This window comes from Pongo abelii, chromosome 8 (assembly GCF_028885655.2).
Source record: "Pongo abelii isolate AG06213 chromosome 8, NHGRI_mPonAbe1-v2.0_pri, whole genome shotgun sequence".
NCBI classification, from domain to species: Eukaryota; Metazoa; Chordata; class Mammalia; order Primates; family Hominidae; genus Pongo; species Pongo abelii.
In genome coordinates, this window is record NC_071993.2 from 33,303,333 (window position 1) to 33,316,695 (window position 13,363).

A 13,363-nucleotide genomic window follows, 5' to 3' on the forward strand; every position below is an offset into this window, starting at 1 on the left:
GGTGTTCCCTTCTCATTCTCCGACTTTGCTTATCCTCCTTGAGCAAAACCTCTTCTGTCACGACACTCTAAAGGAGGGGTTTTATAGTGACACAGCCCACAAGGTACCACTAAGTTAGTTTAACAAGATTACCTCTTTCATCATGCAGGCAAATAATTCATGCCTCTAAGTTCTCCTAGATCACACAGGAAAGCAATCCCAAAGGGCTCTCCATTCCTTTTATTTAAGCCATGAGTCTCAATCCCTTGCTGGGTCATAAGCTGTCTGTCATTGCCTGGTACCTTTTTAGAACTAAGAGCTGTTATTGATGCAAATTAGCTCACAGGTTCTCTGAAAACTTTCAGTCTCATCTGCAGGGGACAATAGCAGTGGCCAAGGAATTGCTTCTCTAGCTTTCTCAGAGGCCGTCTGTTGGATCTCTAATTTGCCCCACCAGGCATCTTTGCCTGAGAGTCTAGGCCTAAAGAGAAGGACCACTGGTGTCCCTCAGAACCAAAAAGCTTATGTAAACAATCTGCTAGCACTTGCTGAGAGTGCCCCATGGTGTTGGACAGCACTTTCTAAGACCCACTGATAGGGCTGGCAGAGTGCACCATGGGACAGTCAGACTCTTGCAAATGATCCACTAGTATCCCCCAGGAGGTCTCAACTCTAGCATCTCCCACAAATGCTCTGGGGATCCGCATGCTTTTTGCTTTTCCAGAAAGGCATTGTGCTTAATTGACTACCCTGCTCACAGCCATTTGTTACCAGGGGAGCTGCCAAGTGTGAAGGTGGTCAATTAAGATAGCAGGCGAAATTGAAGGTAACAATTAAGCCTTTATTCACTTACTGCAACAATATAAGCAAGAGTGTAAACATGGAAGGTCACTGACTCCATTAATATTACATTTTCCCACAAAAAGACATTGGGCAAGGGTAGGATGTATCAGCATAGATGGGAGGGTAACTTCTCACTGTATGTACAGCCATGTGTACCATATCATAAACCATATATATTCATCCACACATAGATACACATAATTATATACCATAATTGATATTATACCATTGTTTCTGGTGTGTATATATACATATATATATATTCTGGTGTGTGTGTGTGTATATATATATACACACACACATACATGTATATGTATATGTGTGTATATATATACATATAACTGTGTGTATATATATATATATATATGTTCATTCAACCAGTCTCCTGTGCGTAAAATCTCAACGGTTTTGAATTCTTTGCAATTACAAATAATGCTGTAATGAATGACCTTGAGCATATGCATTTTCATTGTTTGGTCTATGATTATGTATTAACCTAAAGTATAAATAACTTAAGGAAAGTAGAGACTAATATAAAACACATTTAATATCTAGGAATATTTATGAAATAATAATACATCTTCAACACACATTGAAACTTTTCTCACCATTTTCATGTCAGATCTAGCATTAAGGTAGTTTACTTATAACTTTATAAGATGAAAGAAAATGTTGTTTCCATTGTTATAAATTTGAATTCTAGGATTTCATAATAGATTTGTTTTTCTAGTAAGGGACTAAATTTCTCTCTTAACATAGCTCATGATGAAGAATCAGGTGAAAATCTTATGCGTAAACATCAAGATTCAGTGTCAAAAATCCAAGTGCAATTAGAGAATCAAGAAACTTCTGAAGGAGAAGGACGTAGCAGTAAGTATAATGATGATAGCTATTTTATATTATTTTAAATTAATCTCAAAAGAACTTTTTTCTTTGGTTCATACTTATGTATTTGAGAACATATATTTTATAGATAATTTATACTCTGTAAATACTCTAACATAACTCAAGAAAGAAAACAAGGATAATTATATGTTTTGGTTAGAATTTCTTGTCATAATATTATTACACAACTTAATTTATGCTGTCAGTATCCATCTCAGGACAATAACAGGCTAATAATTGTCTCATAAAAGATGGGTACCTCTCATCTGCTGCTGGCCATTTATGGGCACCTCTGATCTGTTGTAGTCCCAATCAGTAGGCAGAAGTATTGCCGAGATCTGTAACTGAAGCAACAAATGGAAATCAGGGAGGTACAAGGGCAGCCAGGGTGGCCAGTAGAAGGATTTCCGGGGTATCATGTTGGTCAAGGCCCCATTCAAAGGTAGTGGTCTTTATGGTAACCTGATAGAGGATGCTGTCTGATCTCTGTGGCTTGAATGTGAGCATGGCAACAGATGAATGGTCCCACTTATTGCTCACATTATTTTTACTTTTCGAGTCAGAGCTGGCCAAAAGCATTGACAATCATCATCTCTGGAATGGAACACCATAGCCTTTACAGATTACACCCAGGAATTTCACTTGGGTTTTAGGTCCTTGTGCCTTGTCCAATGATAATGGCACAGTACATGCTGCACGTGGGTGAACAGAGCATCAGGTTCCTTTTGGGTAGTGTCCTTGTGTGAGCTCCCTAGGATGATTTCATAAACAGTGCAGAAGGTTAATGCTTCTTCCAGGAGTGGGACTTTGTCCAGGTCATAACCTATGCATTGATTGCAGATAGTTGGGGAATTTTGGAAGCCTTGTGGAAAGATATTAGTGGTTTATTGTAACCTATCCTACATAATTCTAACTAATCCTGATCATCCTCTTGGAGAGGAATGCTGAAAGGATATTTGCTATGTCAATTGGTACATACCAAGTTCCTTCATCCTGGACAACAGCCTCTGTAACTGTCACAATGTCAGGTTACCATTGGTGCCAAAGGTAGCACTTACGCTTTTTAGAACCCTTATCAGTACAGAGTTTAGGCACCTGAGGTCTTTCACATAGGCCAGATGGGTCTATTGAATACAGAAATAGTGTACAGATAGTTGGCTTCTTAAAGCTCAGCAATGAGGGAAATTATTCCCTTTTTTATCCCCAGAGTGTTAATACCAGTTTTGGTAGACCTTGGTACTAGGTGCCAGTAGTTTGGTAGGTCATTATCTTCCACATATCCCACAAAATACCTGGACTGCAGCAAATCCCATCAGGAGGTGGGTGTAAATGCTAGTGTTGGTTCATATAGAAAATATATTTAACTAGTAATATATTCAGTAGTAGAGGCCATGACAATAAGGGTTTATAATGGCCCAAAGGGATCTACCCCATAGTTGGTTTAGAAAGAGGTCCTGTTTGTGGTGACCACAGATTAAAAACTAGAAAGAATTATTTGTTTCCACCTTGTCCTCATGTCAGGGATTGTGAGGATCACAGTAATTTGTTGACCAGTATCCAGAAGGCCCAAGAAATGTCATTTTTTCCCACCCCCACTTCAAACTTTGTCCTAGGTGTAGGTCCTCAGTTCCCCACTGGGGACATAGGGACCTTGTACTAACCCTATGTCATGCTCATTTGTGAAAGATGACAGATCTGGGTAAAAGTAGGAAGGATCTGTATGTTAGACCCCACAATGTGTCACTCTAAATTTCATAAGATTACTTCCTTCATCAAGGAAGCAAACTACTCAAGTCTCAAGATTCGCTGACAGGGTTAGAGAAAATAGCACTCATACTGTTCATAGTGGACATCACCATATGGACCTTAGTGCCTGGTGGGACCACCATGGCTCACTATCTGTTGGGGGGCCCATCAATCCTACTCCTTTGAGACCCTGTTGTTTGGTGACCAATCTCATAGATCTCCTCTAGAAGGCCATTGCCTGGATTGAGCAGCAGAGGGCACATGATTGCCATTTTTATGCCACTCTTTCCATTGGCCAGTGTTTGCTATCTGGGCAGCAGCCACGTTTTCCATGCTCAAGATTTGCCAGTTAATATCTGGACTATATCTGATTGACATGACCTTTAGAGGAGGTTTGATAACCAGCAGAATTGAAACAACTGAATCTAGAAATCTGAATCTGGTCAACAATCTTATCGCCTGTTGTTTTCACTCTCACTGTGCAACCAAGGGACTATCAGGGTGGCTGGCCAGGATACTGTAAGAAGCCCTTTGTTGGTTCTCTAATTTGAACCACTGTGGGAGCTTGGTTAGAAAACTGGGGGCTATATTCCCAGGCAAGGTGGCCAAATAGGAACAGCTCCAGTCTGCAGCTCCCAGCGAGACCAATGCAGAAGGTGGGTGATTTCTGCATTTCCAACTGAGGTACTCGGTTCGTCTCATTGGGACTGGTTAGACAGTGGGTGCAGCTCAAGGAGGGCGAGCAGAAGCAGGGTGGGGCATTGCCTCACCCAGGAAGTGCAAGGGGTCGGGGAACTCCTTCCCCTAGCCAAGGGAAGCCGTGAGGGACTGTGCCATGAGGGACAGTGCCATCTGGCCCAGACACTATGCTTTTCCCACAGTCTTCGCATCACGCAGACCAGGCGATTCCTTTGGGTGCCTACACCACCAGGGCCCTAGGTTTCAAGCACAAAACTGGGCAGCTGTTTGGGCAGACACCAAGCTAGTTGCAGGAGTTTTTTTCATACCCCAGTGGCACATGGAATGCCAGTGAGACAGAACCGTTCACTCCTCTGGAAAGGGGGCTGAAGCCAGGGAGCTGAGTGGTCTTCCTCAGTGGATCACACCCTCACAGAGCCCAACAAGCTAAGATCCACTGGCTTGAAATTCTCGCAACCAGCACAGCAGTCTGAAGTCAACCTGGGACGCTCAAGCTTGGTGGGGGGAGGGGCGTCACCATTGCTGAGGCTTGAGTAGGTGGTTTTCCCCTCACAGTGTAAACGAAGCTGCCAGGAAGTTCGAATTGGGTGCAGAACCCACCAAGGCGCAGCAAAGCCGCTGTAGCCAGGCTGCCTTTCTAGATTCCTCCTCTCTGGGCAGGACATCTCTGAAAGAAAGGCAGCAGCCCCAGCCAGGGGCTTATAGATAAAACTCCCATCTCCCTGGGACAGAGCATCTGGGGGAAGGGGCTGCTGTGGGCGCAGCTTCAGCAAACTTAAATGTTCCTGACTGCTGGCTTTGAAGACAGCAGCAGATCTCCCACACGGTGCTCAAGCTCTGCTAAGGGACAGACTGCCTCCTCAAGTGGGTCCCTGACCCCAGTGCCTCCTGATTGGGAGACACCTCCCAGCAGGGGTCAACAGACACCTCATACAGGAGAGCTCCAGCTGGCATCTGGCCGGTGCCCCTCTGGGACAAAGCTTCCAGAGGAACAAGCAGGCAGCAATCTTTGCTGTTCTGCAGCCTCTGCTGGTGATACCCAGGCAAACAGGGTCTGGAGTGGACCTCCAGCAAATTCCAGCAGACCTGCAGAAGAGGGGCCGGACTGTTAGAAGGAAAACTAACAAACAGAAAGCAATAGTATTGACATCAACAAAAAGGAAACCCACGCAAAAACCCCCTCCGAAGGTCACCAACATCAAAGACCAAAGGTAGATAAATCCATGAAGATGAGGAAAAACCAGTGCAAAAAGGCTGAAATTCCAAAAGCCAGAATGCCTCTTCTCCTCCAAAGGATCACAACTCCTCGCCAGCAAGGGAATAAAACAGGAGAGAGATTGAGTTTGATGAACTGACAGAAGTAGGCTTCAGGAGGTGGGTAATAACAAACTCCTCTGAGCTAAAGGAGCATGTTCTAACCCAATGCAAGGAAGCTAAGAACCTTGGTAAAATGTCACAGGAACTGCTAACTAGAATAACCAGTTTAGAGAAGAACATAAATGACCCAATGGAGCTGAAAAACACAGCACAAGAACTTTGTGAAGCATACACAAGTATCAATAGATGAATCAATCAAGTGGAAGAAAGGATATCTGAGACTGAAGATCAACTTAATGAAATAAAGCGTGAAGACAAGATTAGAGAAAATAGGATGAAACAAGGCCTCTAAGAAATATGGGACTATGTGAAAAGACCAAACTTATGATTCATTGGCGTACCTGAAAGAGACGGGGAGAATGAAACCAAGTTGGAAAACATGCTGCAGGATATTATCCAGGAGAACTTCCCCAAAATAGCAAGACAAGCCAATATTCAAATTCAGGAAATATAGAGAACACCACAAAGATACTCCCCGAGTAGAGCAACCCCAAGACACATAATTATCAGATTTACCAAGGTTGAAATGAAGGAAAAAATGTTAAAGGCAGCCAGAGAGAAAGGTCAGGTTACCCACAAAGGGAAGCCCATCAGACTAACAGCAGATCTCTCTGCAGAAGCCCTACAAACCAGAAGGGAGTGGGGGCCAATATTCAATATTCTTAAATAATTTTCAACCCAGAATTTCATATCCAGCCAAACTAAGCTTCATAAGCAAAGGAGAAACAAAATCCGTTACAGACAAGCAAATGCTGAGAGAGATTTTTTCACCACCAGGCCTGCCTTACAAGAGCTCCTGAAGGAAGCACTAAATATGGAAAGGAAAAACCGGTAGCAGCCACTGCAAAAACATACCAAAATATGAAGACCAGTGACACTGTGAAGAAACTGCATCAACTAATGTGCAAAATAGCCAGCTAACATCATGATGACAGGACCAAATTCACACATAACAATATTAAACTTAAATGTAAATGAGAAAATGCCCCAGTTAAAAGACACAGACTGACAAATTGGATAAAGAGTGAATACCCATTGGTGTGCTGTATTCAGGAGACCCAATTCATATGCAGAGACACACATAGCCTCAAAATAATGGGATGGAGGAATATTTACCAAGCAAATGGAAAACAGAAAAACCCAGGGGTTGCAATCCTAGTCTCTAGTAAAACAGATTTTAAACAAAGATCAAAAAAGACAAAGAAGAGCATTACATAATGGCAAAGGGATCAATGCAACAAGAAGAGCTGACTATCCTAAATATATATGCACCCAATACAGGAGCACCCAGATTCATAAAGAAAGTTCTTAGAGACTTAGACTCCCACACAATAATAGTGGGATACTTTAACATCCCACTGTCAATATTAGATCAATGAGACAGAAAATTAACAAGGATATTCAGGACTTGAACTCAGCTCTGCACCAAGTGGATCTAATAGACATCTACAGAACTCTCCACCCCAAAGCAACAGAATATACACTCTTCTCAGCACCACATCGCACTTACTCTAAAATTGACCACATAATTGGAAGCAAATTATAACTCCTCAGCAAATGCAAAAGAATGGAAATCATAACAATCTCTCAGACCACAGTGCAATCAAATTAAAACTCAGGATTAAGAAATTCACTCAAAATCAGACAACTACATGGAAACTGAACAACCTGCTCCTGAATGACTACTGGGTAAATAATGAAATGAAGGCAGAAATAAATAAATTCTTTGAAACCAATGAGAACAAAGACACAATGTACAAGAATCTCTGGAACACATTTAAAGCAGTGTGTAGAGATAAATTTATAGCACTAAATGCCCACATGAGAAAGTGGGAAAGATATAAAATCCATACCCTAACATCACAATTAAAAGAACTAGAGAAGGAAGAGCAAATTCAAAACCTAGCAGAAGGCAAGAAATAACTAAGATCAGAGCAGAACTGAAGGAGAGAGAGAGACACGAAAAACCCTTCAAAAATCAATGAATTCAGGAGCTGTTTTTTTTTTTTGAAAAATTTAACAAAATAGATAGACCACTAGCCAGACTAATAAAGAGGAAATGAGAGAAGAATCAAATAGACACAATAAAAAATGATAAAGGGGATATCACCCCTGATCCCACACAAATACAAACTACCATCAGAGAATACTATAAACATCTTTATGAAAATAAAGTAGAAAATCTAGAAGAAATGGTTAAATTCCTGGACACATACAACTTTCCCAAGACTAAACCAGGAAGAAGTCGAATCCCTGAATAGACCAATAAGAAGTTCTGAAATTGAGGCAGTAATTAATAGCCTACCAACCAAAAAAAAAAAAAAAAGCCCAGGACCAGACAGATTCACAGCTAAATTCTACCAGAGGTATAATCAGGAGCTGGTACCATTTCTTCTGAAACTATTCCAAACAATAGAGAAAGAGGGACTCTTCCCTAACTCATTTTATGAGACCAGCAGCATCCTGATACCAAAACCTGGCAGAGACACAAAAACAACAGCAAAAATTCAGGCCAATATCTGTGATGAACATCAATGTGAAAATCCTAAATAAAATACTGGCAAACAGAATCCAGCTGCACATTAAAAAGCTTATCCACCATGATCAAGTCAGCTTCATCCCTGGGACACAAGGCTGGTTCAACATATGCTAATCAATAAATGTCATCCGTCACGTAAACACAACCAATGACAAAAACTACATGATTATCTCAATAGATGCAGAAAAGGCCTTTGAGAAAATTCATGGTAAAAACACTCAATAAACTAGGTAATGATGGAATGTATCTCAAAATAATAAGAGCTATTTATGACAAACCTACAGCCAATATCATACGGAATGGGCAACAGCTGGAAGCATTCCTTTTGAAAACTGGCACAAGACAAGGATGCCGCCTCTCACCACTCCTATTCAACATAGTATTGGAAGTTCTGGCCAGGACAATTAGGCAAGAGAAAAAAATAAAAGGTATTCAAATAGGATGAGAGGAAGTCAAATTGTCTCTGTTTGCAGATGACATGATTGCATATTTAGAAATCCCATTGTCTCAGCCCAAAATCTCCTTAAGCTGATAAGCAACTTAAGCAAAGTCTCGGGATACAAAATCAATGTGCAAAAATCACAAGCATTCCTATACACCAATAATAGACAGAGAGCCAAATCATGAGTGAACTCCCATTCACAATTGCTACAAAGAAAATAAAATACCTAGGAATACAGCTTACAAGGAATGTAAAGGACCTCTTCAAGGAAAGCTACAAACCACTGCTCAAGGAAATAAGAGAAGAGATAAACCAATGGATAAACATTCCATGCTCATGGATAGGAATAATCAATATCATGAAAATGGCCATACTACCCAAAATAATTTATAGATTCAATGCTATTCCCATCAAGCTACCATTGACTTTCTTCACAGAATTGGAAAAAACTACTTTAAATTTCATATGGAACCAAAAAATGAGCCCGTATAGTCAAGACAATCCTAAGCAAAAAGAACAAAGCTGGAGGCATCACACTACCTGACTTCAAACTATACTACAAGGCTACAGTAACCAAAACAGCATGGTACCGGTACCAAAACAGATATATAGACCAATGGAACAGAACGGAGGACTCAGAAATAATGTCACACATGTAGAACCATCTGATCTTTGACAAACCTGACAAAAACAAGCAACAGAGAAAGGATTCCCTATTTAATAAATGGTGTTGGGAAAAGTGGCTAGCCATATGCAGAAAACTGAAACTGGACCCCTTCCTTACACCTTATACAAAAATTAACTCAAGATGGAGTAAAGACTTAAACATAAGACCTAAAACCATAAAAACCCTAGAAGAAAACCTAGGCAATACCATTCAGGACATAGGCACGGGCAAAGACTTCATGACTAAACACCAAAGGCAATTGCAATAAAAGCCAAAATTGACAAATGAGATCTAATTAAACTAAAGAGCTTCTGCACAGCAAAAGAAACTATCATCAGCATGAACAGGCAACCTATAGAATGGGAGAAAATTTTTGCAATCTATCCATCTGACAAAGGACTAATATCCAGAATCTACAAGGAACTTAAACAAATATACAAGAAAAAAACAACCTAATCAAAAAGCGGGTGAAGGATATGAACAGGCACTTTTCAAAAGAAGACATTTATGCAGCCAACAAACATGAAAAAAAGCTCATCATCACTGGTCATTAGAGAAATGCAGCTCAAAACCACAATGAGATACCATCTCACATCAATTAGAATGGTGAGCATTGAAAAGTCAGGAAACATCAGATGCTGGAGAGGATGTGGAGAAATAGGAATGCTTTTACACTGTTGGTGGGAGAGTAAATTAGTTCAACCATTGTGGAAGACAGTGTGGCGATTCCTCAGGGATCTAGAACTAGAAATACCATTTGACCCAGCAATCCCATTACTTGGTATATACCCAAACGATTATAAATTATTATACTATAAGGACACATGCACACATATGTTTATTGCAGCACTATTCACAATAGCAAAGACTTGGAACCAACCCAAATGCCCATCAGTGATAGACTGGATAAAGAGAACATGGCACATATACACCATGGAATACTATGCAGCCATAAAAAGGATGAGTTAGTGTCCTTTGCGGGGACATGGATGAAGCTGGAAACCATCATTCTCAGCAAAATAACACAGCAAACTAACAACACACAGCAAACTAACCAAACACCGCATGTTCTGTCTCATAAGTGGGAGTTGAACAATGAGAACATATGGGCACAGGGAGAGGAACATCACACACTGGGGCCTGTTGGGGGTTAGGGGGTCAAGGGGAGGGATAGCATTAGGAGAAATACCTAACGTAGATGATGGGTTGATGGGTGCAGCAAACCACCATGGCACATGTATACCTATGTAACAAGCCTGCACGTTCTGCACATGTATCCAGAACTTAAAGTATAATTATAATTAAAAAAAGACAATTGGGGGCTGAGGGAAGGATAATGATTCCCCTAAGAACATAGAATCTTATGTAAACATCCCTTAGAACTCTCTGAGAGCTGTCTGTGGCATTCAGTGCACTTTCTGAGACCCATTGGCATAGTTGATGACCCTCAGACTCTTGCAGATTATCTGTATGCACTACCTAAAAGTGCCCCAGAGGCTTTTCAGTATCTCCCCACATGCTCAGTAGTAGCTTCAGGAATTTTGCTTTATGATTGTATAATCCCAGCACTTTGGGAGACCGAAGTGGGTGTATTGCTTGAGCTCAGGAGTTCAAGACCAGCCTGGGCAACATGGCAAAACCCTGTGTCTACAAAAAAATGCAAAAATTAGCCATGCCTAGTGGCTCATGCCTATAGTCCCAGCTACTTGGGGGTGCTGAAATGGAGGATAGCTTGAGCCCAGGAGGTTGAGGCTATAGTGAGCTGTGTTCACACAACTGTGCTCCATTCTAGGTGACAAAGTGAAACCCTGACTCCAAAAGAAAAGGAAAAGATATTTTATACTGTGAACTAATATGTAAATACCCCAAGATAACTAAAAAAATAGCCCAGAATTGGTGACCTTTGGTTGAACTTTATAACACTATTTCATGGCTATGAGTCATAGACTCAGTATCCACTGATGTCCAGTAACAGGCCAAAATTTGTCTCATGAAGAATGTGTAGATTTCAGCTGATTTTGGGAGATTATGAATTCAAAAACCCAATGGACACCTCAGTCCTGTGTCAGTGTCTTTCTGCCATAGGCTCTAATTGGTGAACAGAGAAGTTGCTGAGACCTATAACTCAAAGGCAAATGTGGGTCACAAGGACTCAGGGTAAAGTTAGCAGCATGGCCCATTGGAAAGCCTCCAGGCAATCATTTTGGTCAGAACACCACTCAAAAATGGCAGCCTTACTGGTAACACAATATATGGGTGTCATCTAGATTTCTGCTTGTGTGATGTGAATGTACTAGTAGCTGAATAGTCCCAATAGTCCCTGGGACTTCTTTATATTTGTTGGGATAGAGTGGGCCAAAGGCTTGGCAATTGTCTCCTCTGGAATAAGACCTCATGCCCCTTTCTAGATCATACCCTGGAATTCACTTGGGTTTTAGGTCTTTGTACCTTGTCTGTATTCTTGGGCTAGCTGTGTTGCTGCATGTGGGTCAACAGGGCAGCAGTTTTTGTTTGGTAGTGTCTGGGCCCACCAGGAAGATGTCTTCAATATAGTAGAAGGTTAGAACAGGGACATGGATATTGAAAAGAGTATTTGAGATGTCAGTTGTTGTATATTAAGTTCCTTTGTCTTGGGCAGTAGCCTCTGTGACAGTCACAAAGTCAGTACTGCCAGTGCTTAGGGCTACACTAATGCAATGAACTGCCAATAATCAATCGAATCTCTATGTGTACCCAAGGCCAGTACACAGGCCCCATGGGGTTATTGAATGGAAAGTTAGTCCCAAAGAAAACTGGCTTTATTAAGCTCAGAAATGAAATAGTTATATCTTTTCTCCCCTAGTTCATGGATTTTTTTTGGTAGACAATAGCATTAGGTACTATTAGTCAGGTAAATTCATGGTCCCCACATATCCCACCAAATGACCCTAACTAGAGCAATTTTCTTTGGGGCTTAGGAATGAATGCAAGCAGGAATATACTAAAACAATATATCTATACTGTTATACATTCAGTAGTGGGGGCCGTAACAATGGAGGTTTTAGTGGTCCAGTGGGACCCACGCATACTTGTGTTTGGGTAAGAGTGTTGGTGAAGTTGGCTTCACACCCCAAGCCAAAGAGCATTGTCTGTTTCTCCTTTGTATTAGGTTCCTAGTGCTACCATAACAAATTACCACAAACTAGGTAGCTTAATCAATGGAAATTTACTGTCTCAGAATTCTTGAGGCTAGTAGTACAGCATAAGGTATCAGCAGGGTTGGTTCTTTTTGAGGGACTGTCAGTGAGAATCTGTTAAATGCCTCTATTCTAATTTCTGGTAGTTCATTGGCAACATTTGGTGTCCCTTGGCTTGGAGATGCATCACTCTGGTCTCCGCTTTCATCCCCACGTGACTTTTTCTCAGTATACTTGTCTCTTATCTAAATGTTCTGTTTTTTAAGGATATTATTCATATTGGACTAAAGCCGACTGTAATGATCTCATATTTACTTGATTACCTTTGTAAAGACCCTATTTCCAAACAAAATCATTTTCTGAGGCTCTAGGGTTTAGGAATTCTACAAATTTGGGGAAGATAGCGGGGACAATTCAACCTGTAACAATCTACTCTCTGATTCTAAATATTCATGTTCTTCCCGTATGCAAAATACATTCACCCCATCACAACATCTCCAAAAGTTCAACGCTAATTCCAAAATCTTCTCTAAGCATCATCAACTCAAAGTTCCAAATTTCATCATTTAAATCATTCAGATAATTATGGGAGAGACTTGGGATATGATTCATCCTGTGCAAAATTCCTATTCATTTATGAACCTGTAAAACCATACATCTCATTATCTGCTTCCAAAATGCAATGGTGGGGCAGGCATAGGACAGACATTTTCATTCCTAAAGGCAAAAATTGGAAGGAAAAAAAGGGGTCACAAGTCCTAAACAAATTCAGAATCTGGCAGGGTAAATTTCTTTAGATTTTCAGACTTGAAAGTAGTCCTCTCAGCTCAATGCCCTGTCCTCTGGGCCTAGTGGTGTATGGCCCTGCCTCCTTTGATCTAGGTGGTGGCCCACCTCTTCAAACAGAATAGGGCAACAGCCCAGCCCTCTGGCCTGTGTCTTCTGGGCTTTTGGTGACAGTAGAAGCCCCATTGGTATTTGGACCATCCTTAGGGTCATTGTTCCTTTTT

At 41.0% G+C, this 13,363-nt stretch overlaps 1 protein-coding gene across 49 annotated transcripts in view; it reads left to right on the forward strand.

Moving 5' to 3' along the window:
• The window catches only part of CCDC7 (coiled-coil domain containing 7), a 425,173-nt gene that overhangs the window by 232,832 nt on the left and 178,978 nt on the right, over window positions 1-13,363 (forward strand). For 43 of the 49 annotated variants that reach the window (XM_054522140.1, XM_054522141.1, XM_054522147.1 and 40 more), the window contains one exon: window positions 1,582-1,692. The exons of the other annotated variants lie outside the window; for them this stretch is intronic. In XM_054522140.1, the coding sequence (XP_054378115.1) occupies window positions 1,582-1,692 (111 nt within the window). The remainder of the gene's footprint in view (window positions 1-1,581; window positions 1,693-13,363) is intronic. 49 annotated transcript variants of the gene reach the window in all.